The 27,158-nt window shown below is 47.4% G+C and overlaps 1 protein-coding gene across 8 annotated transcripts; it reads left to right on the top strand.

The window, feature by feature from the left end:
• The first annotated feature begins 509 nt into the window (after positions 1 to 509).
• LOC5667641 (uncharacterized) lies at positions 510 to 21,188 on the top strand. 8 transcript variants are annotated; one of them, XM_061645069.1, is made up of 7 exons: positions 510 to 594; positions 2,341 to 2,832; positions 6,232 to 6,928; positions 15,492 to 15,724; positions 15,800 to 16,152; positions 16,352 to 16,519; positions 19,436 to 21,188. In XM_061645069.1, the coding sequence occupies exons 3-7, from the start codon at positions 6,397 to 6,399 to the stop codon at positions 20,874 to 20,876; spliced, it is 2,727 nt and encodes a 908-aa protein (XP_061501053.1). In that variant the 5' UTR covers positions 510 to 594; positions 2,341 to 2,832; positions 6,232 to 6,396; the 3' UTR covers positions 20,877 to 21,188. The 8 variants fall into 8 exon arrangements, with proteins under 8 accessions (XP_061501053.1, XP_061501050.1, XP_061501057.1 ...); XM_061645066.1 differs by having other exon boundaries at positions 527 to 670; XM_061645071.1 differs by having other exon boundaries at positions 530 to 670; positions 2,481 to 2,832.
• The last annotated feature ends 5,970 nt before the right edge of the window (positions 21,189 to 27,158 follow it).

The following is a 27,158-nucleotide window of genomic DNA, read 5'->3' on the forward strand; positions in this document are numbered from 1 at the left end:
CTGACAAAAGCGTCCACCGATCCCTGTGATGCTGTCGTTGGCAGCCATTCGCCCTTGTAAAGCGTTACATTTTAAGACAACACCCGCTAGCGGAACAGCCATACCGAAGTCTAGGCAAGTACGGACCCGGCAACTAGTGCAGCGACAAAACAATAGCGACGGAAGTAATGATCGGGAAGATGCGTACGCTGTTCCAGTTCCGTTTTTTTTTTTTAATACTTCTCAGGCACACAAACACACACATTAATTTATGCACGAGATGCATTTTTGCCAAGCGGGGTGAAACGATGAAACCGAATCCCGAGTAGACAAAAGCTTGCCAGAACGATTCCAACCCCTAGCGAGTGAATCACCGTGCGCCGTAAAGTATGCAAGCAACGGGTCGTAGTACAGGGCGCGCGCGACCAAACCGTTTCGCGAAGGATAATGCGCGTTCATCCGAGCCGATGTCGGTTCGTGCGCCGCTCGGGAGCGGCGTGTGCTTCTGTGCTTTCAAATGTATGCCGCCCAGCGAAGCAGAGCCCGATCCCGGTTCAGTTGCGTCCGAAGCGCCAGCGACACGGGTGTCTCCTGTTCTGTAACCACCCGGGAAAGGTAGAGAGCAACCTGTTCTCCCCGTAGCTTCATCGTAACGGTTTCCTTCCTATTTTGAAGCTTTTTGTCTGAGACTGTATGTGTATGTGCGTGTGTGTGTGCGTTAGCTAGTGTTTAAGTAATTCATTCGAAGCTTTCCACATGAGTCGTTCCATCAATCGTGCCACATCCCGTGCAGTTACTGTCTGTGTGCCTGCGTTGCCGTCTGAATTATTGAGCAGCTTAAAGGCCGCATTTGAATGATTGGAAAATGCTTTCCCTCACCGTTCCGTTCGTTTGTGGATTGTGGTTGATGTGTGTGTGTGTGTGTGTGTGTGTGTGTAATGGAATAAAAATGTGGCAATGTGGCAATGTGAATGAGCAGTAGGAGCTGCAGGGTCTGGTATAGAAATCCTCGTGGAAAGTGCAGTACATGTACAGGGGGTGGTAAAGAGCCTCGTGCCATGAGGTGAAAATTCGATGCTGGGGCTTGTGTTTGCTTTTCCCGCCTCTTCGTATACGTGTGTATGTGCGCGTGTGTTTGTTTGGGTAGTTCGACAGATGAAGTAGTTTCGGTGAGCTTTCACCGCGTTGTGTGTATAGCGCGAATGCAGTTTTCAGCTCAGTATGCAACATAGAGCGAAGAGTGTGGTGCGCTGGTGAACATCCGTTTAGATTCCCCAAAACCTCCTCCCAACACCCAGCAGCTTGATCAGCGAAAAGTCTCGAGAGAATTTAACAAAAGAAGACACAACCTGACTTGGAGGATCTCACAGCACGGCAATACCGTTGGGGCAATACCGTGTTGCCAATCCATCGGGCACCACAAAGAAAAAACCGTGCAGCTCGTACACTCAACAAAACACTGCCGTTAGTGTGGGTGTATGTGTGTGGTCTGCTCTCACTAGTTGGTGTTTGGGAGAAATGCATTTCGCTGATGCATTTCTGCTCGGTTGCTACGAGTTGCACCACAGCTCTCATCGGAGCACGAATCCCGGGAACTGGGTGAGAGCTGCATAGTGTGTGTGTGTGTGTGTGTGTGTGTGTGTGTGTGTGTGTGTGTGTGCTAGGGAGAGTAGGTGTATGATAAGCCACGAGCTACGCGTATGCGTTGAGGAGCGGGTGGAGCACCGCTTGCAGTACTTCGTGGCAATGTGATACGATCGTTACCAATCGCGCGCGTGTGTACCATCCATTGAGCGATGAGTGTACAATTTTACGGTTAAAATGATTTCCGTCTGTCGCTCCAGTGGACCTGTACGGGGAAAATGGAAAACTAACCATCGAGCTATAAAACTGCGGCGTGGTACAAGCGTTCCCTGGTTTTTGTTTTGAAATTATGAACAAAAGAAAAGAAAAATAAAGTATCTCGAATCTATTCGCGAGTGAGGATGGCGAAATGGTGAAACATTTAACTTTGCAAATGTATCTCATAAAGAGTTAACTTATGATTGATTGATTGATTGAAAAGAAGTGTACCGTATAGTATTTATGTTTAAAGTTTGAGAATAAATTATGAAACATTGCAGTTCTGTTGGCTGTTCTCGTTGGCTTGCAAAACGGCTAGTTTTTAAAGGACGAAAAAAAAAACAACAACAACAATAACACGTCTCGTTAGGCGAAGTAAAGTTTCATGTTACACGCATTAGTTTTGGATATTTGGCGTGCAGAGAAGTGTCTACATTGCCCCATATTGGCCCATCTATAACGGTAAAAGTGTTAAACAAGCGTAAATTGAAAAAAAAACTCATTCCTTCTTCATGCTAGTTATGTGGAATATTCCGATACTTGTACACCATTATAAGTACTAGGCGTCTCCTTCAAAAGTTGTACATAGTGATTATGAGTGTTTGTTGTAACTCGCTATATGAACAAAAAGAGTTCATCACATTTTACCATTACTTCAGTTCATTACCGAATGTTGTCAGTGCAGTCGAGCATCCCGGAAACGTAGCCGCGCAAAATTTTTGTGCGAGCGAGCATATCCGGTTGTAAACTACTAGCAAAACGCACCATACCAGGGAGCACCATATCATAAACTGTGCGCACTTTCGCTAAGAGACGGCGTACAGGCCAGTGCACCCATTACAGCCAGTACTCAATATAAAGGATGCAACAACATCTTGCGCTTCGGGTAACTTCGAACCCAGCCGTCAGCAAGGATCTGTAGGAAATAATGCAAGCCAAGATGGCAGCAGAAAACGGTGCAAAACATTTCTGTGATTATTAACACGGTGTAGCGCAGCATTACACATCCCGGTAGGTAAAGGAAGCCTTGCATGACTGAAGCAAGAGCAACGCCTGTTGATAACACTTGTGAAGTAGTTATTATGTTGTTTTCTTTTCTCCATCATCTCCATGGTGCCGCTAGGCACCACTCTCAATTCTACACGGTTGAAGGGCATTGTAAATGGACGAGGAGGGCGTTTCGTGCCCCAATGCTAATGAAGCTTATGATGTGTGTTTACGCCAAATGGGTTCATTATGTGGTGCTTCCTTTACTTCCAAAGGAAAGACTTTTGTTGCAGGTGATTCTTGCTACTTTTAGGTGATTTTTTTTACTGTTTCTATCGCATGTATGTTTGCGGTGCGGTGCTTTTCAACAAAGGTCATCAAAAAGAGGGACAAATCTCAAAATAGATGCAAAAAGATTCCATGGTAACTCACATTGGGTTAAATAAAAATCACCTACCTGACTCTCCACTGTAAAATTAACCTTTGTATCATAGTGTTGGTCGGCCAGAATGCTACTGTTGAGCCCATTTTAATTATTTGCTTTACTCGATGTACACAGCAACACATGAGCAAATTGAATGTGTGGAAACAAAATTTCCACGAACACTACTGCACACAAAACCCTTCTGACCCCCTATCAACTTTTGCAACAAAAAAAAAAAAAAAAAAAAAACGACGCTCTAACACGAGTTGTGCATTTGGTAGAAGCTGGACTGTTTTTGTAGCGAGAGCAAACGGATGGCCGAAATAAACAAATGGACAAATTTTCGTTCGTTGCGGTAAGAGGGTCGTCCATCGTCGGACCAATGGCTCCCTCGCGCAAGGTAGCCCGAACCCGAGTGTTCACGGGAGCTTTGCTAATGGATGCGTAAATAACCCATTCATTCCCGCAATGGGTGTTTCGGAACGGTAGTGCAGGTAGGGGGCAGCAGCTGACGGCCAATCCGTGACAATCGTACCCTTAGCGAAAATAAACCGCTTTCACTCAAATAAAGCACCGCCCGAATGGACTGCTCCGTATTGTGTCCTGCCAAACTGGCTGGTTCCTCCTACCCCATCGTGCACCTGCCGCTGTAACCCTGGTGGGGCGACCAGAACCGTGACCCTCTGATGAGCGTTGTTCATCAGCGAGAAATGATGCATTTATACTGGGGCTGGTCGCATGGTTGCTATGTGCCTGCTAATGCGCTGGTTTACCACCTGCGGGGCGGCCGGAACGAGCAGGATGATCGAGCGAGAAACAAACACACACACACACATACACCACCCCCGGGAGAGGGTAGGGTAGCATCATCAAAGAAAAGGGGATGGCCATAAACGGCGATCCAATAATCGGCAGGCGACCCTTTTTCCGGACCCTTCCGGGCAGGTGCTATATTTCATACGCACAACCGTGCCGTACAAAGCGGCCGCATTACCAAACAGGGCGTCCCGTACGCCTGTAAAAGCGTGTTTGTGAGCGGATGAAGAGCATGAGCGGCGGCGGTGGGTGAAATGAAACATCAAATTAATCGCTAATAGCTTTCGGAGATCGTTGCGGTTTCCGGAGGGGGAGGGGGAGGAAGCGAAGGGCAGGAAGTTGGACAGGGTAATGGTGTCACTTTTGAGCACGGAAAAGATGCCGCTTCACGAGGCTGCCGGTGGGAAGGGGCGAACGAAATAATCCCGTCGCCCGTCGAGAGGTGACGGCAGATGCGACTGATCGGCCACGCCGCGTACGGGTGAAGTAGGATTTATTAGTTGACATTATGACAGTGCTGGAAAGTCGCTGAGGGAGAGAGAACAGTGCTCCATCGGGAAAGCTTTACGTATTGCTGTAAAGCTGAAACGGGGATAGAAACGTAAGCGTGTTGCTAACAATCGCATAAAGTGTTGGTTGCGTGAACCTGCGCATGGTGCACTCCGCTGGGCGTTTGCTTTACTGGGGTGTTGTATTTATAACCTCTATATTAAACTTTTTACCGGTACCGACTCTTGTCTGATTTGTTTTGGGTGAGTCATACCCTGCATTGAGGCATTCATTGATGTATGATAAATGTACCATATGTAAATGTAAGTACAATCTGCAAATAAGCAGGAATTTTTAATGTTATTTTGAGCTAACAAGAAATAAACAATTTGAAAACGTTTTGACGTTATCGAAGACTAATGTTTTTCGCAACAAAATGTACCAAACAACTTTACCGAGCAAAATAAGATTTTGTCTACTGCTATGTCGCTCCCATAATGGAGTTTATTACCATGAATGTCTGTATTTTATAGGTAAAACTACCTAGCGTTTACTAGCATTGAATGCAGGGTTTCGCAGGACTTATTTATTAAATTCCGAAAGTTTTTGAATTCGCGTCATGATTTTTTCACCGCTTCCCATGTATTGCTGGATCGTTTACACGATTTTGTTGGAATCGCATCCATTGCAAATCAATACAAATGATACTTTTTTTTTTTGTAAAACGCCCATTACCGTGAGAACGGATCAAAAAAATGTTTGGAGGAATTTAAAAAAACAACAACAAAAAACCATGGAAAACCCTTGTAAGTAATACCATGTAAGTTTATGAAGACCAGGTGGCCTCAAAGACTGTTTTTTAAGACAAAATTTGAACGTCACTTCTTGACAGAACGGGTGAAAACTTTTCCTCGAAAAAAGCTTTCTGGCAACCTTCCGAATACACAAAAACATTCTTAAACTCTTCGCTCTTTTCAATAAAATTCCTTCAAAAACACGTAAAATATTTCCTAATTGTATCAAAATAATGCCGTCGATAAGGACACCAATGTATACTACGTATGTGTTGCTAAGAAAAGCGAACCGTTCCTATGGAAATTCATTGCACCCATTCTGTGAAAAGGAGCTTTTTTTTTGTTCCGAAATTAGTTGTCAATTTGTATGGGACGAGACTAGCTGGTCTAAATACACTTTAAGAAATACTGTGAGCTTCATGTTGAGTTTGTACAGCTTATTTGTCAATCATAGTGGTAGGAGAATGTTTTCGCTTGTTTATTTGCTTAGTTACTTACTATTCTACACTTGCTACCAATATTTTGGGCCTACCATATCCCTTGCGTTCTTCTGGACGGTCCAAAAGTTTATTGGAATTGTAACCGCATTGTCAGTTATTTGACTATTCCCTGAAATCATGAGGCAAAACTAAACGGAATTTAATAACCATTTTGGCCAGAAACCCAGCGAGAGCTCAACACTATTTAATAGGCATAAGCTGTAGAAATAGCAAAAGACAAACAGGAAATAATACGCAATTCAAATAAACTATAGATTAACTATTCCGATTGATCGTTTGCATCGTGCTGTCTCTAACGCTCTATAACGCTATACAAATTTACACTTGCACCAATTGTGGAGTTCTCTATGATTGGGGCGAACAAATAATTGATTTGATTTTCCTTTCTACATTTCTACAGGATGTCATCAAACCTACGGCTGACGGCCATTACATCGCAAATACGTGGGTAGAGTGCACTGTGGTTAGCAGCAGGACGAAGCGATCCGTTCGATAACTCCACTGGCGCAGCAGGATCGATGTGCAGGGAAGGCTAGAGGTTCGCCACACGCCACGTCAATGCATCATGGGACGCTTCCCCTACAATGACGATCCGGTGGAAATGTGGCTCTGGTCATCTAGAAAGCCGGTACAATTTGTCCGACTGTCGTCGGTTCCGTTTCCGAGCCCGCATCTTTCCGGCACGGCGACGGTAACGCTGGCCGGTGCGACCGTTGGCGTGGGCGTCCGCGGTTTGGCCGGAGGTTTGGTCCGCCCGCCCGCCTACACCGGGTACGTTAGCTACATGAAGCAATTTAATTTCACCGGCAACCCGATCGACAACCGGACCGGAGCCGAAGCCGGCCTCGGCCCGGACCGGATCGATGCGGACGACGACGAGGACGATGGGTCGTCGCTGGCGCTGCACAACTACTGGGCCCTGCTGGCAATAATACTCGTGTTCGGTACGGCCGCCGGCAACATTCTCGTCTGTCTCGCCATCGTCTGGGAGCGGCGGTTGCAGAACGTCACCAACTACTTCCTGATGTCGCTCGCCATCACGGACTTGATGGTCGCACTGTCCGTGATGCCGCTGGGCATCCTAACGCTGGTGAAAGGTAAGCCGGACCACTGTTGTGTAGTCAATTGTTGGCCCCTTTTGCTGTGATTTGTGATGCGCGCCACGGCAGCCGCTTGCCGTGTATTATGGGCGGTGTGGGTGGTTGTTATGAAGTCATCCTCAACGTGTGCCAACGAGCGGATAGATCAAACCCCTTCCCAAAGCTTAAACCTCTGTTTCCTATGCGGACGTTCGGTGTCGATGTAGCTGTCCGTACGATGGTGCCTATACCACGTTGTGCATCCATTAGCAGGGCATCACTGATAAAGGGCCTTTCATCTTGTCACTGCGTTGAAACGTTCCACAATCGGGCGAAAAGAGACTTGCTATTGACTAGTGACTGTACCTGTGCGATACACTCAGGCACATAGATAGTGCATAATTGTATCAACGAAGTTAGTACGGAGTTTTTACAAGCGTAACCACAACCGATGCGCTTTTAAACGGTGCTTTTAAAGTTACAAAAACAAATTATCTTAGCAGTTTTATTTGATTGGTTCGTGTATTGGAAAATCGTGTTTCCTTTTGGTATCTATACTTACTATACTGCTTTTAAACATTTTCAATCACATATGATTCGGGGAAACAACCCATAATGGGAACTAATCGTTCACAAACAAACTCAACAGATAGAAAGTGCACAACAGCTCTTACTAACAAAATGGTTTTGAATTTTGTCGTTTGTGCGAGCGAGAGAGAGAGAGAGAGAGAGAGAGAGAGAGAAAGATTGGGCAAGAAAGATATAGAGAAACTCCGTTGGCTGCTGCGATGCGTTTCGGTTCCATACAAACAGCGTCCAATTAGGATAATAGCTGGTTGCAGTCGGTGGCACATTCGCACCGAAACCCACACCTTACCCATGACTAAGTTTTACGCCAACGATTGAGCTGTTGATAGAGGTGAACTGAAAAGCGTTTTTCCTGGACTTCTCCGAAGCATGGGAAAATGAACAACACCAATAGGCATTCGATCGAAATTTGGCAATTTAGGTGTGTGTGTGTGAGTGGTTTCTGCATGATGTGTCCATCGGGTTCATCAGATTGTCCCAAAAGTTCCCAGAGCGAAAGGCCCAAGGGGTTGTGTAATAGAATTTGCTACTACAGGAAAGCGGAGCTGGCATATGAGTATGTGTTCTTCAGTAGAAGTGTACCATGGCCATTGCTTCCCGCAAGCAACCCTCGCCTAAGCGGACGGTCGGTTAATTGCATTCATATACAATTTTCCAGGGCCCAGAACGGGATCGCCCTAAATGGGAAATGTGGCTTCCATTGCCTTGGGTGTGTGCGATACTGCGATCAAAACACAAGTTTTGCAATCCCTCGTCGCGGGTGTTGAACATCGTTTGCAGCCCATTTCCACAGCAAGGGTACATTTCCACTGTTCCACGTTACTCCACCTTCCCTCCAGGGAGGTGATGTGCCTTATTAGTGGTGACCTTTTATGGTTCGTGATGACTTGGGGATTTCCTGATGTGTCGGTGCTGTTCGCTATTTTTTTTGCATTTTTCTTTCTCTCTCCCTCTCTCTCGCTCTCTCTCTCTCTCTCTCTTTCTCTCTCTCTATCCCTCTCTCTCTCTATCTCTGCGGTGAATGTTTTTATAGGACATCGAAACCATCCCCAACGGCTTCGCGTTGTCTGACCTTCGTAAAAGGTTTTCCCTCCATGAATGATCACGTGATGCAAACACAGTACAGCCCAAACAAAAAAAAAGCTTCATTTGTGGAACTTTTGCTTGTTTTTTTTGCTGACTTTTGTACCGTTACACAATGGCTAGCGCTTCCCCCGTGCCGTACGTGATGTCCCGACGATGACGGGCGATTGTGATTTTAACCTTCGGTCGCTACCTCCCAGCTAAGCTGCCAAAGTTCAATGAGTTCCGCTGTTCTTATTGTCTTTTTTTTTTGCATCGTTGCATACCCACCGCACACAGGGTTTAGGTGTAACCATAAACAGCAGCAGAGGAAACAAAAAACACCCCGACCCAGATATAAGCTTATAACAACGAGATGATCAGGCCATTGGTCGCATCGAGGAAATTAAAATGGGGGGGTCCATTGTTACGCGTGGTCTAAAAAGTATTATAGAAATAAATGAAAAAAAAGAGACGAATCCAAACAGTTTATTTAATGCGGCGCACATTTGGGAAGCGCAAAACTTTAGGCTCCTGTCCCTCCCAGTGGAAGCATTTCTCTCGTTCTGTATGAGACAAAAGTTATGCTCACGCGATCTGTAGAAACTGTTCTACATGCATAAATCGATTCATTCGATAAGCATAAATCGATTCAACGGCATTCGTAGTTGATTGCAATAGTAGATCGAAAGTAATTTTCTTGATCTACTATAAATTATGTTTAGAATACTAAACGGTACTGCTAATAATATTAAACCGAAATACCGCACTGAACCACAACTGAGAAGAATCAATGAGACACCATCCGGCAGGACGGTCATATTACTACGTTAGCTGCGTGACTATTAATATGATGCACGTTTACACTATTGATTATGCATTAAAATCACAATCGCTTTGGCGTTGTATGAAAGTATGAAATCCTTTTCTCTCATTGCAATAATTTTCTACTGATTCTTTTTCAGTGCAGCTGCTCAATAGTTTTACAAAAGAAACTATTGTGCTAACCGGTCATTGAAGGTATGTTATGCTTAGTCATTCTTTTAACGACTTTTCTTGTCGTTTGAGCTAACGATCAGTAGAAAAACAGTATCGACGCTAACGTGCAAGGGCAAAGCTCAAGGACGAGAATAATCCAGACCTCGACGACAAGTGTCGTGAAAAACAACACGACCTACAGCGAATTTTCTATTTGTTCTTCCACACACTTATAATCTAAGCAATTCATTTGACGTAGCGGAACTTGGGGCAAGTGTGCCACCTTAAGCATGTCAAGTTATAACTCACTAAAACGTGTTTTTCAAAAGCCGATTTAAATCTCATAACCATTTTACATCTATTTCCTCACTTATAAATGAGTTTCGCTTGAAAAACGTGCAAACAAAATTGTTTTTGAAGCGTTTTAAAAAGGGTCCAAAAAGACGTTGTTTTTTGGGCTATGGGGCAAGAGTGCCACTCGTATGGGGCAAGACGGCCACCTGGTTAAAATAACCGTATTTCTTAGATAATTGGAAATTATTACGTTTGTACCACTAGTGTATGTATTCCTACATGTATTTAGTCACCAATGAACCCTTTTTGACCACCAACTGTACCACAATATGGTTTTTTTACTGTTCTGTTTTTCTGGCGTGGAATCCGCTCACAATAGCGCACCATTCCGCAGCACGCTACAACAATGTTTACATTTTTGACAGCTCGCGCCTATGAAAGATGGTGGCACACTTGCCCCAAACAGAGATGGCACACTTGCCCCAAAAGTTGTAACTTTTTTGAAATTGAATTTTTCAGTGACAAACAGAAAGTTTTTTTCAACTAACCCCACAAAAAATTTCACGTTTTCTCAGCTATACGGTGGTGTAAATATTTTCTCGGTTGATTGTTCGCATGATTTTTGAGAGCTTATTTGGTTGGATTAAAAAATTATAATATTCAGCTCAATTTTGAAACTCAATATAAATCAATTCAAAACAATGGGGAATATCGATTGGTCTATATGTAATTCGGCTCAGTATACCTAGTCATTGGAAAGGAACCAACTGTATACACAATTGATCATTAAACTAAAGTTTTTAAGGAAAAATGCTAGGTGGCACTCTTGCCCCGTATGGCACACTTGCCCCAAATTCCGCTAAACATGTTTACGATTATTTTTTTAAACAACAGTCATACAAGCATAAAGTTAGTTAAGTAATTTAAGCGTTCAACCGCTAGCTCGAGCTGTTTTCCCGTTGTTATGTTTTATTGCCTTGCTGCTGGTTCATGATCGTTTTCATCGATCGCCTGTGGTTCAACCTCACGCACCGGTACGTCCTGTATAAATTGAACAACATTGGAAAAAAAGTGCTGATTGTACATTTGCTACACACAACTGCTCAATACGTCGATGCAATTTGGAATGCGTTGAGGCGTTACACGCTACTTGCAATAGTACTGGCACAAGGGAAACAATGTTGAAATTACACTTTAAATGTGAGTACATCAACAGTTTATCAAACAGGCTACAGCATGGCACATCAAAGGCTGCACTAGTGCTGAATGAAACTACCGTTAGTATGAGTATGATTTCGCTACTCTGCTCATTACGCTAGGCGTAATCTTTTTTCGCAACCAACAGAACATATATATTTATATGGGAATTCTGAAAAACTCCCCGCAGCAGAATCTATCACTGTTGTTGTGCGTGCGAGAGCGAATAAGTGAGGGGCATGGTATAGAAAATTATTTTATTTTATTTTATTTTTTCAGCCAAAAGGTCACTTGCGCTAGATTGCTGGTTGATTGGTTTTGAAAACGATTTCAAACGTGGATTAAGCCACGACAGCTACCATTTGCGACCGTGGCACACAACAAACAACCGGCGTCCCACAGACGTACACCTAATGCTTCGAAAACGTTCAGCGAAACACACACACACACACACACACACACACACACACAGCTGTTTATCTCTGCTCCGGGCACAAAAACCGCCATCACCCGCGGGCCGGAGTGTGCAATTTTCCAGCAGTCCCGCGACACACTCGTACGGAACCGACCTGTAGCGATCGACCCACCAGCCACCAAACAGACAGAGGTGTTAAACAATTGTCAGTATGTTGTTTAAAATCTATTCACTCTTCGGTGGGAGGAGCAGGAAACACACGTGGGCACAATAAAGTCAGATACGAAGGGAAGGGTGAGCAAGGATGATGGCGTTGGAATTTGCAAACGTGAGATGATCTCGTTCGGACGGCGTGTGCGTGTGTGTGTGTGTGTGTGTGACGCGCTCCAAACGCTAGCATCTTCCCTGCATCCTACATCTTCCCCTTCCTCCCTCCCACCCCCTCCCCCCCTCACCCCGTCACATACACTCGCTTCCACATTTCTCTAAACCCGTCGGGCGGGGAAAGCATTACGAATAATATTATGTAAATTCGAATCATGAAATATTTATACACCGGGTTCCACACGGACGCCTTCCGGCCCGATTGGTCGGACGGTTGCTCAGCCCGTGCGGGAACCGTTGGTCCTTTTCTTTGTCCAACATGCGACAAGGCAATCCGCCACCGTCAGTCAATAGCCGGCACCGAAGGGAGGACCAAACGCCGAGTCAAGTACACTTGCCCCGTACCATCCGCTCTGTTCGGCCCCGGTCGCCCCGTGGTGACAGACGGGAGTACCACAGCATACCTACTACGCCCACCCAGCCCACTGGCTGGGTGGGCAAAAAACACTGCCGTAAAACATTGGATAAGAAACGAAAACAAAACACACATACAATACACACACACACACACAGGCAGACATTTCCGGACTAGGCAGGATCCTGTCAAACGCCTGACTGACAGTGGCAGGCAAATCTCGCCTCGCCGCTGTCTGTTGGCGTTGTTTATCATCGACAGAGCAGCACCCAACACGAGGCCGATGTATGTGGGTCGGTTGGTGGTTCGCTGGTTCCGCAGGATTGTGTTGGATGGTGTTATTCTTCCGCTTGTACCATCTTCCAGCGCGCCCCGTTGTTGAAAGTATATCGCAGGTGGTGTTTGATGGTCTCCACGCCTGCCCCTCTACACACCTCGGCAAGCCCCTAGCCCCGGCAGTCGGCTTGCGGACGCGTGCAGAAGGCGGGAGAGGATGAAAAATGGTTTTACTTGGAATGATCCTGCCACAATCTTCCAGCTACCCTCACCCACAAACGCCTTCTGCATGGGTAGCTGCTGCGGATTTCCGATGAAGCTTGTGTCCGGAAGCTATGGCAGGGGGAGGGGAAAAAAACATGAGAAACTAACCGAGACACACACAAACACAAACACACACACACACCCACATGTATACACAGGCACACTCATATTTTCACGCCTTCATCCCGTTCGAGCGAAGCAGAAGAAAAGGAGAAGAAACAAACATTTCCCGCGAGACAGGAAATGAACGGTTTTGGCCGTAGCTTCCGTGCCGGGGTACGGTGTGGCCGCTAGCGAAACTGCTGAAATCATTTACACGAGCAATTGTTTTTTTTCTCGGGTTGTGGCATGCTCCTAATTAATGATGTTTCCAGGCAAACAAAATGAGAGAGAAAAAACGCACAACAGTATGGCTAGCACCAGCCAACCAGTCAACCTGCAAAGTGAGAACTTTATCAGCCTTCCCGGCTCGGCTCGGCTAAGAGTCAAACCGAGATAGCTGGGAATGACTGTTTGATCGGGCTGCTCGATATTTGCAGAGAAATTAACTGAAACCAAATACTCCACCAGTGAGTCGCGTGTGAGTGTGGACATGTTTCGCGCCCGGAAGCGTCCACTGTTCCACACTGAGAATGAGGCAAACGATGCGGCGTCTGGCGTGCTAATGGCAATTAAATTGCCTTTAACACTTAAAGTTATTACATGATAATGAACCCCTGGGCGATTGGCTGCAGCAGGTCGCAGCGCTGCGAAAGCGCATCGGTTGATTGGATGGATTGTTTAGGCTAATTGATTTCATTCGTGATTGAATGCTCCTACACTGGTGTATGTATGTGTGTGTGTGTTTTTTTGTTATTGGAAATGATACTTCGACACAGCTCTGGAATGTTCGAGTTTAAGCATTCCTAATTGAATCATAGGAAATTAACATCAAAACCTTTTTAGCTGCCCATTTGACTACATTACAAAAAAGCATTTTAAAATATGTGACACGTTTACGTATTTTTCGTAGATGAAGGCACGAAACCGTGTGCTGTTTTCGAAGCACAGAGCGCAAAGCGGTTCTAATGCCGGGTTAGTAAGTAAGTCTTACTCGCGGAGAACAGCCTTTGTCATATACATCGCATTCTCGACGCTTGCGCAACTGTACAATATGCCCGTCGTGGGTTCAAGACTCGTATGGTCCGATGTTTGGGACTGGCTATCTTGCAATAGGAAATCTATTAGTCACTGGTAGCCAAGACTCAGGTCTAGCCCGACAGCAGTTGTTCTGTCAACAAAGAGGAAGGAGTGTAAGGACCTGTGGCTTGCGCAAACTGCAGCAGAAACCTGGCAGTAGGAAGATTGAGCGGTCAAGCGACACTATTTGGTCACAAGGTAACGTGTCAAGCCTAAGGACGGAACATCGAACAAACAGTAGCCGAAATGAATATTAATAAGCTTCTGAGCGTCTTGTGGCCGGATCTGGTGAGGCAGCATCCCGTTTTGCTGACGTGATCTGCTCCCACTTTGAGTGTCAACAACGACAAAGCTACCAATTGTCCGCCCCTACCATGCCGAAGAACTTAGCACTGAATTTGTTGCACCGAATTACCTTTTCGGGGTTGCTGTCGACATTCCTTGCCTAGTTCTAAGTTCAAAAACTCCGCTGTACACTTAGCACACACCCACCGTTGCGACAAAGTTGAGAGCGGTTCGCCTGTCCGATGGGCAACTTTACCGTGTCGCGTTAAGTATTTCAGCTTTAAGTTTTCGTACTTCCACGGCACTCGCTGCGCACTGTTCACTCTTACAAACGAAAAAAGAAAGCACGAAGCAAATCCATCCAATGGAAAGAAACAGACGATGAAAAGGGAAATGCTCGGGGGGAAACTTTCGTTGAGTATCGATAAACTATTTATCAAACAAGATTAATCAGCATTCTTCCGAACATGATGACGATGATCATCATCACCGAAATTGCTCATCACTTTATTTATCAATTTCGTGTACTTTTGGACGCTCCAGCATTGTGAAGACTAACTTTTTTTTTCTTGTTGGCACTCTTTATATTTTGGGCGGTCCATTATGAGTAATAGTTTCGATTGAAGTGTTCCGCTTCGGTTACAGGTTCGTGTGTTTCGCTTTATTTATAATGCTTTCTTCACGCGAACAGCCAGCAGAGGATGAAGTCTCATACTAATGGATTTGTTGAGGAAAACAAAAATTCTGCCATCAATTTATATTTGAATTCGTGGAATAAAAGTACGCTGACGGGTCCTTCAACTGGGAAACCGGAGAAATTCCACTCCTACTCGAAACGTCGCTGGCTGATGGTTTGATGGTTCACTGATTTCAAATGCATTGAAAGTGATGTAGAGGATGAAACACGTTTTACGTAATGCAGGAGCAGAAACATACACGTAACACGTACATGTACACTGGCAGGCAGTGCTTCAATTACTAGGAAGCGGATCGTTTTAATCACTTGCGCACCCATTGTGATGCTTGCTGGAAGGAAGCTGCCTGAGGCAGGCTATTCAGTAACAACAAACACAGAACCATCAAATAAATTGAAATAAAGAAGACTAACAAGGAAATACATTTGTAATTAAAGGCAACTTGTACGTCAAATCGTAGTTGAAAATAGGATTGAATCGACATCAACCAAAGCAAATTGCGAATGGTTTACCTCATCAAACGTACTTTTTTTGAGTCATTGTGCAAACCGATCATGTAACCGTGGTTTGAACTGATCCATCGCAACCTTCGTCCACCCATGTTGGCAGGGCACTTTCCGCTGGATTCGGAGTACTGTCTGGTGTGGATCTGTTTGGATGTGCTGTTCTGCACCGCTAGCATCATGCACCTGTGCACCATCTCGGTCGATCGCTACCTGTCGCTGCGCTATCCGATGAAGTTCGGCCGGAACAAGACGCGGCGCCGGGTCGTGCTGAAGATAAGCTTCGTATGGTTGCTGTCGATTGCGATGAGTCTGCCACTAAGTCTAATGTATTCCAAGGTAAGCGCAACCGTTCCGGTTTGTACCAACCAACGTCAACGGCACCATCGCTCGCTCGCTCTTTTCTGCCCACAGAACCACGCGTCGGTGCTGGTGGACGGAACGTGCCAAATACCGGATCCGGTGTACAAGCTCGTGGGCTCGATCGTGTGCTTCTACATACCGCTCTGCGTAATGCTGATCACCTACACGCTGACCGTGCGGCTGCTGGCACAGCAGAGCGAAAACCTGGGCGGTGTCGGCAGTGGGGGCGGCTGGTCGAGCGGGTGGCTTGGCCAAGCGCCCGCGTTCGATCGGCGCAACACCTGGAAGCGCATCATCAAGCTGAGTCTGCCCGCGGCCCAGAACCCGCACGCACACTCGGCCGCCTCCACCGATACGGAGCTTTCCACGCTGGACAATCACGACCTTTGGCTGCTGGAGTCTAGGTAAGATAATATGCTAATGTAATAGAAGTATTAATATAATAGAAGTATAATATATTAAATAGAAGTATTGACTGACTTCTATTGCATTGCTAACGGGGGAGCAAAGCGTACAAGGCACAAACTACCGTGTGCACGCGTTTCTTCCATACATTGTAAACCAACTTCATCGGTGCAGCAAGCAAATGTATTTTGTTTTCAGCATTCCAGAACCGAGCTCGATTACAATGACGGCGATGCAGCGATTCGGCGAGGAGATGTTGAAACTTTCCCAAGGGCTAGAATCGGTGGCGCAGCACAGCGATCGAAACTCGGGCCAGAACGGTAGCTCGCGCTCGCCGGAGCCATCACGTGAGAAGGAATCGTTTCGGTAAGTGGGGGAAACTTTCACTGGCTTCACTGGAGGAGGAACAATAGGTGGTGTAATTGGTAGGACGTATGTAACTACGAGTAGGAGGAAACCTCAGGAGTTAGTTGGTTAACCTTCCCAATGTGAGCATGAACATAATTCATTGTTTGGTATATGTTTTTCGACAGTAAAACCTAGTAAAAGGTGAACGGAACAGCAACATAAACCTCTGATCGCATGTAACCACGAATCCGGTATGTGCCTGTTGCAATCGCTCAAGTGTGCTGTACAGCGGTAACAGTATGTGTTAAAATGTATGCTGTTTTTAAATAAAGCACGGACACAGAAACGAATCTGTTTCAACCAAATTGTGCGGCATTAAAATGTCATTAAACTTAACTCTGATTTCCTAAACTTAACTACTAAAGTAGAGTTAGTAGTACTTAATAATAGTACTTTAATGAGAAATCCGTGCCTTAGCACACTGGTTGGCAACGGTTGGACATGCTTGTAATGCGCGGAAAGCACTTCAACGTACTTTCCTGAATGATCTCTGAGTTTGTAATCTGGAATGTGTTAGTAACTAGGACTGTATGTCGGATACTTTTAGATATGATCTGTTCACGAAATTCAGATCATCGGTAGGAAGGTTTAGTTTTTAATCTGATATCCTTGAATAAGTTTAAACAGACAAACTGGTCTAAAGTACTATCGTCGTAGTTGTTCGTGAAGCTAAGACAGGACAGGTTCCAGTACAGAATGCATAACAGAATAGTAGACTAGTCATAGATATTCAATACAGGCCACGCTCCGTATGAGGCTTGAACGCACGACGGGAGGGTCGTGCGTGTCGTGATCGCCCCAAAAAACTTTGTTGTCTAAAATCGTCCTAGAGAACACGCGTACGCGTACAGCGACGACGCGTGTAGTAGATTGATTAATCGTTAGCTCTCTACCTCATTGAACCCTTCCACCCTTTGGCACCAATAAAGCGCTTCCAGGAACCTGGACAACGTTCGAGCTTAGCGGATTTGAGCCATAAAATAAAAGCCATTCCCTTTTTGCTCTAAGAAGGATTTTATCGCAAATCAAAGATGGATGAACGGCAAAGTTAAGAAATTGAATGGCAGCAAGCAAAAAACAACGAAAACTGCTTCTCCACAGCGGGGTAGTTAGGGACTTATATACACGATACCGATACCCCGACTGATGGATTGATAACTTGGGGAGACAAGAAAAAAAACCCCGAAGCTGAGAGTAACATGACTAACGGCAGCACATACATGAACGTTTGATATTTGGCTCGTCCCTGGATTCCCCGATACTAAAAAAAAAAAACCCAAACCCAACCCTGTCTTACTTTGGCGATGACGTGAAGGAAGTTCCGTTTCATGTTTGTCGCATTCCTTGCCGTCCCGTCCTCGTTCCTTTCCGCAGCCTTTACAGCGAACAGTGGCGATGCCACGCGACCGGCAAAGGCTTATCGTTTGCCAGCACAAAAGCACACCGAAAAGTTGACTGATGCCGTAAGATTAATGCTGAGTTGAGGAATTTTCAGCAATCTTTTACGTATGTCATCACTTCACGCACGGTTGGCGCTGGCAACCGATGGCTTTGTGGCGTGTTTTCGTCGTACGTCGCACAGCAATGGGCCGTCGTCGTAGCGCTGACCGTTGTAGTGGAAAGGAGGACATTGAATAAACATGCACACATTGGGCTATAAATTGTCCCTTTCCCTGTTTGTGTGTGTGTGTGTGTGTGAAGCCGCTGTGTTTGGTGTCATTTTCGTTTTAATGGTTCGGTGTCGGACGAACAGTAAATGACCGAGGTACAGTTCGGTCTGAGGTTGAAAAGCCACTACATAAATGTGCCACGATGAAAGCTCAAGTGTTCTACGAACCGGGTGCCAGGAAATTGATATATTCCACCGGCCCTGGGATCGTTTGATAAACACACCTGAGTGTTTTCTGAAAACTACCGCTGTGCCAGGGGGGGGGGGGGGGGATGAGCAATGTTTACAACAACATCAGAGCAGCGAGTTGTTCATCTGTCAACATCTGTCCTCCATGGTTTGAGTGTGTTTGGAATCGTCTATGCTTTATGTCGAGACTTTGAAGTGACATGCGACACCGAGAAAATGCTGCTGCTGCTGCTCCGTTTTGGGTACTGCTGCTAGCCCCTTCCTACCAGACGATAAATTCATTACATCATCCTTAACATGATAAATTTACCTTTCCCTCCGGTTGGGGCAGCGGACACGGCAAAGCTGGCGTCGCAGACGTTTCGGCTCTCTCGTCCAATTCGGCACGCATTCCCACATTTCCGTGTTGTCATGTCGTGGGGCGGCGATAACGACGAGGCGCTGAAGTGTATTACATTACAGCTATCGTTGCTTCGATAAATTCAATTCGTTGGCGCTGGTTAACAAGTTTGCCAGCATTGGTATGGTTTTGACTGTGTGCTGTGCCTGTGTTTCCCACCACCCGGACGCGCGGTGTATGACGTGCGCGGCTACGCCGTTATGAGTGTAATAACATTTTCTTGCCAAAATATGTATGTGTGCATGGGGTTGTTCTTGTGGATGATGTGGGCCGATCGGCGGTACAAGCGTACGCTCTTTTTTTCGGTCTCCCGCAGCAAATACAAAAAAAAAAACACCTAAAAAAGCTACTGATTTGCTGGTGAAATTCATCATGCTTGATAAGGGAATTCGATTATCCTGCCTTTGTTCTCCTCCCGGTGGTGTATTGATTGGGGGATGAAAGGGGGAGGAAGACAGGGGATGGGAAGTAGCTCATCGCGTTCATTGAACGCTTCACACGAAAAGCTCTTGCGGTTTTTCCTTTCACACCATTTTCGCTACCCGCTTTTCACGTATCCCTTTCTGTTTGCTTTTCTTCTCGCCCCTCACCGACCAACCACCCGCTCAACCCGCAGCAAAAAGCCAGCCAACGCAAAGCATGCGCCGACGCCGGTCACGATGGTAACCGTGCGGTCGCCAGTGCCGTCGAAAAAGCGCCGCAGCTCCACCTCCACCTGGATCGCGCGGCGCAACTCGGGCACGCCGCCCCCGGTGCGGCTGGTGCGGAAGCGCTTCAAGAGCCTGCCGCACGCACTGCCGCCCCCCGCATCGGACGACATCGAGGTGGACGAGCAGTTCATGCAGGACGTGCTGTACGAGCTGCGGGACCGGGAGGACCGGGGATCGGTGCACGGCTCCTCGGCCCGACCCGGTGCCGCCGGGCTGGACGGCGTGCCAGCCGCCGCCAGCAGGGCCACCAGCGATCGACGGGAGGGCCGGGACGCGGGCAGCAATCCAGCCGGCCCCAGGCAGGCGCATCCACTGGCGGCACCGAGCCAGACGGCGGCCACCCTAAAGCTGCCCCCGCCCTGCAAGTGTCCGTTCTTCGGCGAAGGTGCGCCCGGCCGGCAGCAGTACCTGCGCCCGGCCGAGATCAAGATCGTCAAGACGAGCACCGACTTCGGGCCGATGGGCGGGGCGGCATCGAACGGCGACAGCCTCGTGTACAGCACGATCTCCATCTCCTCCGGCTCGAACGTGACGACGCAGCCGACCCGATCCATCTCGAGCAGCCTGTCGACCCTGCCCGCCTCCGCACTGGCGTCCCCGAGCCGGAAGGGCAGCGCGCCGAAGGGCATCTCGGTGGTGACGTGGGATCAGCGGCGCCACCAGCGGCGCGGCTCGAGCTTTGGCGGGGCGCGAACCTCCCTGCTGCTCACGCCGACCAAGGCGAGCCCGTCGAGCGTGTCGCTGCGGCGGTCGATCAACCTGCGCCACTCGGCACTGGAGGGCGGTGGCGGCGGCGGCGGCGGCAGCGCCGGCGAAACCATGTTCCGCGGGGCGCCGAAAAAGAACAGCTCCTCGCCGTGCCTGATGCAGCACCAAACGGGCGGCGGCGGCGGCGGTGGCGCTGTTGGCGGTGGCAATGGCACAGCGGTAGCGATGATGGCGGTGGCGGCCGCCTCGTCGACCGTGCCGACGCTGGCCACCACGACGATGGCCGTCCGGTCGCACCACTCGCGCAACTCGAGCATGATCTCGCGCAACTCCTCCCGCCACGGGCGCATCATCCGGCTCGAGCAGAAGGCGACCAAGGTGCTCGGCGTGGTGTTCTTCACGTTCGTCATCCTGTGGGCCCCGTTCTTCGTGCTCAATCTGCTGCCGAGCGTGTGCAAGCACTGCGAGGACAACATCGACCAGTGGGTGTTCGAGTTCGTCACCTGGCTCGGGTACGCCAGCAGTCTGGTCAATCCGATCTTCTACACCATCTTCAACAAGGCGTTCCGGGACGCGTTCCGCAAGGTGCTGCTGTGCCGGTACGGGCTGAAGGCGCGCCACTGGCAGCCGAACAGCTAGTACGCGGCCGGTACCGGCCGCGGTCCGGACCACAGCGAGCTGTAGCTGCATTTTCCTCCTCCTGCTCCTCCTCCCAACCACTCACCCACGCAAGCACACGAACTCCGAGCACAAACGGTTTCGGTCGGTTTTTGATACTTCCCGTTTAGGGCTTCTCGGGGGGGTCTCGCGTCACGTCCCGCTTGGCGAAAGGACGACGGCCCTGCACGAGTTTGTAGATATAGCGTACGGTGTGTCGGCGCGTGTATGTGGTGTTGTTACCTAGCAATAAATGTTTTATACCTTCTTCGTAGTAAAAAAAAAAATGAACCGCTCAAAGCCTGTTTTTATTGCGCTTTTATTTGCCCAGAAATACAGCAGCAGAAAGTTGTGTGTGTAATTGGTAAGTAAAAGGATTGAGAAACTTGCTGCACTCACAGATGCGTTCCGGTTCCAAAACGAGAAATGCCGAGAAGTGGCACCACCTTCCATTGAAAACGATCATCATCCTTCCCGTTGCTAGTACTGCTGGTTGAAGGGGCCGGAACGAATCCAAAGTGGTAGAATACGTAATAAGCTTTTAATTACAAACTTTTAGCGGTGGTTTTAAGTTCAGGTTTCCACCGAATGTTTTCTAGGTTAAAATAGTGATAGTACGGATCCGTCCAAGAATAACTTCGTACTGTTGGCGGTGTTTATATATATATATCTTGCTCAACAGGGAAACGCATGTTTTGGTGTCAGTTCCAAGATAGGGCGTAAGTTCTCCAGCACCATCAACAGAGTCGGCAAAATCAAGACGCGACGTTGCCAGTCGTGGGTCACTATTGCTATATGTCGGGACGATACGATGGACGAGTTAAAATGACAAAGAAAAAAAAAGAAAATTACATTTATTTTCCTTGTGTTGCACAGCTCACTAGCGAACAGCTTGTAAAATGGCCATCGTTAGCTTGGCGAATTGAACTGTACGCCGCCGCGTGTGTGTGTGTGTGTGTGTCAGCCTTATCAACGAACCAGTTCGCCATAGCGGAACCGAAGCGAAATGGAGGTACCGACACACACACACACACACACACACACACACACACACACACACACAACAAAGGATAACGATCCTGGCATGACGGAGATATCATCGTTCAAAACAACTTTTCATCGTTTACCACCGACTTACGAATGATTTCCCATCTAAATCCCTTTCCGTTACGGTTTGTACCGCCCCCCCCCCCCCCATCCTCGCTCCATGTGCATTGCCGTTCGAGTTGAATGTGAAAATGGATGGATCAATCAGCACAACACACGCTCTACGCTTCCTGCACGCGGTAACCGAAGCAATCGACCTTAGGAGCTTCTTGCTTCTGCTGCTTACAGGACTTCGCCACCGGCGAAGCTCTTTTCTCTCTCTCTTTCTCTCACAAACACATACACACACACATACACACACACACAAACGTACAAGGAAAGCAACATTGTGTGACGAATTGTGAAACGTCCACTGGCGCACCAACCGGTGCAAAACCCTTGGCCCCTGTTTGCAGCGGCGATCGATCTGCGGCAAACCCCGAGCCGGATGTAAGGACATGCTACAAGAATAGCCACAGCACTGCAAGTGTCAACCATCATCTTTCTCCAAGGTACGGAAACAATGTGCACCGGGTTCGGGTTGCTTTTGATGAAAAATTGATCCCTTTCCTGTACCACCATTGTGGAGCATTGCATTGTGTCTCCTACGTGTCCGTCCAAACGTTTCCTTGCAAACGCTTGCACACGCTTATTGCCGATTTGCTGCTGCCGAGTGGAAGCAAACAGGCTCGTCGTCGAAAGCCCTTGTCACTCCAACCAACTGTCTTAAGCCGTGTAAAGCAGCCTGCTGTTGTGCACTTGCAACACTGTATTGGCGAATAAAATAATAAAAATAAACGCTTGGCCAGAATTTTACCGGAACATACTTTTCCGGACCCGTGCCCTCTTCCCGCTGCTTTTTCCGTCATCCGCGCCGTCCCAGCACTGCAAGCTGGTTTCCCATCGAACCGGCCCAGAGCCAGCAAGCGTCCGGTAACGTGGCAAATACAATTAGCGCTGCGTAGCGCTTGCCTGGTTGGAATTGAATTTGATTAAGATAAATGGTATTCTGTTACACGTTGGCGTTACTTAGGTGTGCAGTACCCTGGCCAAAGGCGGGCACCGGTACGAAGGCATCGTGCCTGCTCCACCGAACAACTATGACGACGACGACGACGCATCTCCGGTGCAATGAGCTGCATAACGAGTTTATGCTACCGCTATTCCATTACACCAGCGTGCGTTAGGGCAGTGGCCGAGGTTCCGAAACGTTCCGAAGGTAAGGGCGGGCAAACTTAGTTAAGAAACTTAATCTCGCCGCCTCATGGGTACGCATCTCCGCACGCCCGGCAAACCCATTACCGAACGAGCGTAGCGAGGCGCCGCGATACCGTCGGCCTTTCAATAATCAACTCTACAACATCCCCCACTCCGCCCATCCATGGCGGTGTCACCTCGGTATGCCGGTAACAGTCGTGTTTTACGACCGGAGGCATTATGGATGTCGGGCAACAGGTCGGTATTCTGCGCGACACAGCAAGTGTGGCAACATAAAAGGTGTTATTCGCCAATTCAATTTACGGGCTTTTACTTGCTGTTGGTCATGTTTGGTGCGTTGTAAATGGTTCCCTCGACCCGGCAGTAGAGCGTGATTCTGTTCAGCTAGTTTCATCGTCCAGCACAAAATGATAATACTGAGACGCGATGCACACGGGGTATTGTAATGTAAATGTAGCGTTTGGTATTAGCATGAAAGAGTGATTAGATGCTTGTTAATAATCACAAACAAACAAGTAGAAAAAAGTGAATCGCAAAAGCATTCAATTTATGATTCCTTTTCGTGGCCTAGTTTTGAATCCCGAATAAATCCGGCTTTTAATTCCGTCGCTCAATTAAAACGAACCGATTGATTTCCCTCCATCGTTTTGCGCAAGAAAGTGTAACAACAACAAAGCCAAACTTTACCCACAGCACTCACTTAATACCCATCCCGAAAAGCCATTTCGTTACACGGAACTGTGCCCCTATCGGGCTGGGCGGGACATCAGCACAAAATAATTAAAACACAATCAGCTTTCGTGGCTGATTATTACGGATTCATTTGCAGGTCCGGAACGCGTCCCCGTCCATTCTTCACGCCGGGTCTCGAGCAGCCCCCACCCTGGGAACGGGTAACCCGATACGACCGTAACTGCTGCGTTACCGCGCTGCCCCAATAATCGGTAGGGCTTGGGGGCGGCATCGTTAATGGGCACACAACGGGTATTAGCAACCTTTGCCATTGGCCAGGGGCGGGGGGAGGGGTGGGAGGGGATGTAGTGAACCGTGAAAAGCACATCAGACGAAAGCCAACGTAGTGCAGCAGTGAGCCGTGGCAACATTGAAACCGCTTTCGTTCTCACAGCCACAAGTTCTTTGTCTATGTGTATAAAGACCCTCCTGATCGTTTTCGCCGTTTGCTGCCCCACAATCTCCCTTTGCGTCTAGTGTAGTTTTTGTTGTTGTTGTTATTGTTTGGCACTCCACCGCAGAATCATTCCCGCAGTAGCTGTAGTGGTGGATGCAAAAGATGGTAAAAAGTTTGTATCGATTGCGATAAGGGGGTCTTGAAGCACCTCCCCAAGCGCTTACTGCTTGATTGGTTTTCCAGTGCAAACAAGAGGCAAGGATGGAAAGCTTCGGACGGAACTTTTGCCCTCGTCGGAGTGGCGGTCGATGCCGATCAATGCCAATGGTACGAGAGCAAAAAGCAACTTACTACACGCGCCCGCACACACACACACACACACACACACACACGTACATAAAGGTAGAGGGCGGCTTTGCAATTATTCATGACACGGGAGAAAACTGAAAAACGTTCACCCGAGAAGTTAGGGGACGGAAGGATGGTTTCGTATCGTACGCTAAAAACGCTAAAAATAAACCAAGAAACGTAGGTACAAGAATGTCCCCCCGCGTCTGTCGCAACTATGGGCTGGAATATAGTGAATAAGACAGACAGCACAAGGGCATGGGAATGGCAAATGGACAGACGTCCCTCGGCACGCCCTGCTGCACGCCCTACTGCACGCCTTCACAGATTACCGTGAGTAAGTTTCGCCAAGTTGCAATACTACTACTACTACTACTGCGACGACAGCGACAGCCACTGGCAGCGCTGTTCCTACTGACAGAGGGATTATTGTTGTTGCCTGTCATTATACTCTTCGCTCGGGCCGTAACGCACTCACCACCGTTCCCGAGTGTCCTCGTGGCCGCCGCCGGGAGACAGTGTGGCGCAGCAAACGAATCACCGGAACTGGCAAACTGGTCGAGAAGCTCGTGCGACCGACCGACCTGGCTGGCTGGCCGGTTTTTGCTTTCATTGCTCTTCACCGTTCCGCATACAATTATGAATGAAGGAAAACGATCGCTTGCGACCGAGTAATTATTTTCTCATCCAATATTCAAATCCGTTCCGATTGGTTGCTTATTTGCTTTTGGTCGTGGGGTTCGGATGCGCGTATCCTGCTGTTGCACGGTGCTGCTAGTGTGTGTGTGTGTGTGTGTGGGTCGGGGGTTTCTTGGCCAAGGACAATTTAGCGAAAGGTATTCAGGGGGACATACAGTGGGAAGATGGTAGAAACCAGCACAAAAACAAAGAAGAACACAAAAAAAGGAATAAATATTTGATGAAACAATGATTTTTTTTTTCGCTAAAAATCGTATTACAATATTATTAGTGTATGTTGTGGTCTGTAATGTACCATGAGGCTGATACTGGGCCATGGAAATTAAATTTCATGAGGGGAATTTGGGATAAATTAAAAAAAGGAAATGGTAGAACTTTTTTTCAACTTTCAGTGTAGAAGTGCTACACAAGTTTATACTTACATATTCGACACTATGACCACTTTACGGTCTTGCTTTGCTGCTTGAGTGTCCGAAACCGTGCTGCTAGCAACATTAGCCTACTACGCTCCCTGCGTCTTTAAGGGATGGCATGGCCAGTCCACTCGAACTTGGGAGGCTCGATACGATACACGACAATGATATCACCGTACAGCTCGTAAAACTCGTCGCTCTAGCGGCTCAGAGATTCTAATCACACGCTAACCCATACCGATTGCTCTACTTACGATGACACTAACACTGTGCTATCTGGCTCATTCTCTGTTTCTCTGGCAGTTTTCGGCCAATGTATTTCATTATTTCTGCTGAATCGATAATGACATATATCAACTTGAAAAGGGAATGGGATTTCCATGAAACGCACAAAGTAATACATTGCCTTCACCTGTATGCACGTAGTAGTTGCTCTAAACCGTCTTTTCCGCACAAACGCACCAAACGGGTATGCTGGGGTTTTCCATCGAACGCCCAACCTAACTAACATGAAACAATTTGCAATTACGCCCCATTGGCACAGAAACTTTGCTTTCGGGCTGCGTTCTCGTTGACGGACAGTTCTTGTAACAGAACGAACTTACAACTCTGAAGCATCACTTACGCGATTGCTGCTTGCAAACTTACTCTATTCGTACCACTCAAACGATCGAATTCGATGGTGGGATTTTCTTATGAATGTATCGCGACAGCGCATTTCATGCTTAAAAGGTCACTCTTCTCGCTATCGTATTTTGACAGAAAGTGTCCCATGTTATGGCCAAGAAAGAGCCAACGCATCTGTCCCGTGATTCCGACGGCAGACAATTCCAGTACAGTGAACCCTCTCTTATTTGACATCCCTTTCCAATTTGAAAACCCCGCTTATTCGACAGTCCCATCGCCTTTCAAATAAGAGAGAGTTGACTGTATTTGGAACTGTATTAGAATGGGTATGGTTGGATGGAATGAAATTAGAGTTGCAGCAGCAACAGCAGATCCTAAAATACCTTGTACTACAGGCCTTATAATGCAATTTTTTAAAAGCTTTGTTTCGACTATTTTGAAATCACGTTGTGCTTGATAGTTGAAATGTATTAATAGTTGTCAAATTAAAGAAGACTTCCCAAAAGGTGCTCAGATGAAAACTGTGCCCAGATGCCAGCAACAGTTAAAACGTTGAAATAACACTCGACACTGTAATCATGGTGCCGAATGATGCTGTGTTTTTCACCGATGTAGTGTGTGCCTGTCGCTTGCCTGTACCTGCCGGAGTTAATCGATTGTAGGGAATGAATGGTACCTTTTCGTAAAAGTATATCTTTACCCGTTACTGCAACGCAGCATTACCTCAAGTATGGTACAGTTTTA

The sequence above is a fragment of the Anopheles gambiae genome, chromosome 2 (assembly GCF_943734735.2).
Source record: "Anopheles gambiae chromosome 2, idAnoGambNW_F1_1, whole genome shotgun sequence".
Taxonomy (NCBI): Eukaryota; Metazoa; Arthropoda; class Insecta; order Diptera; family Culicidae; genus Anopheles; species Anopheles gambiae.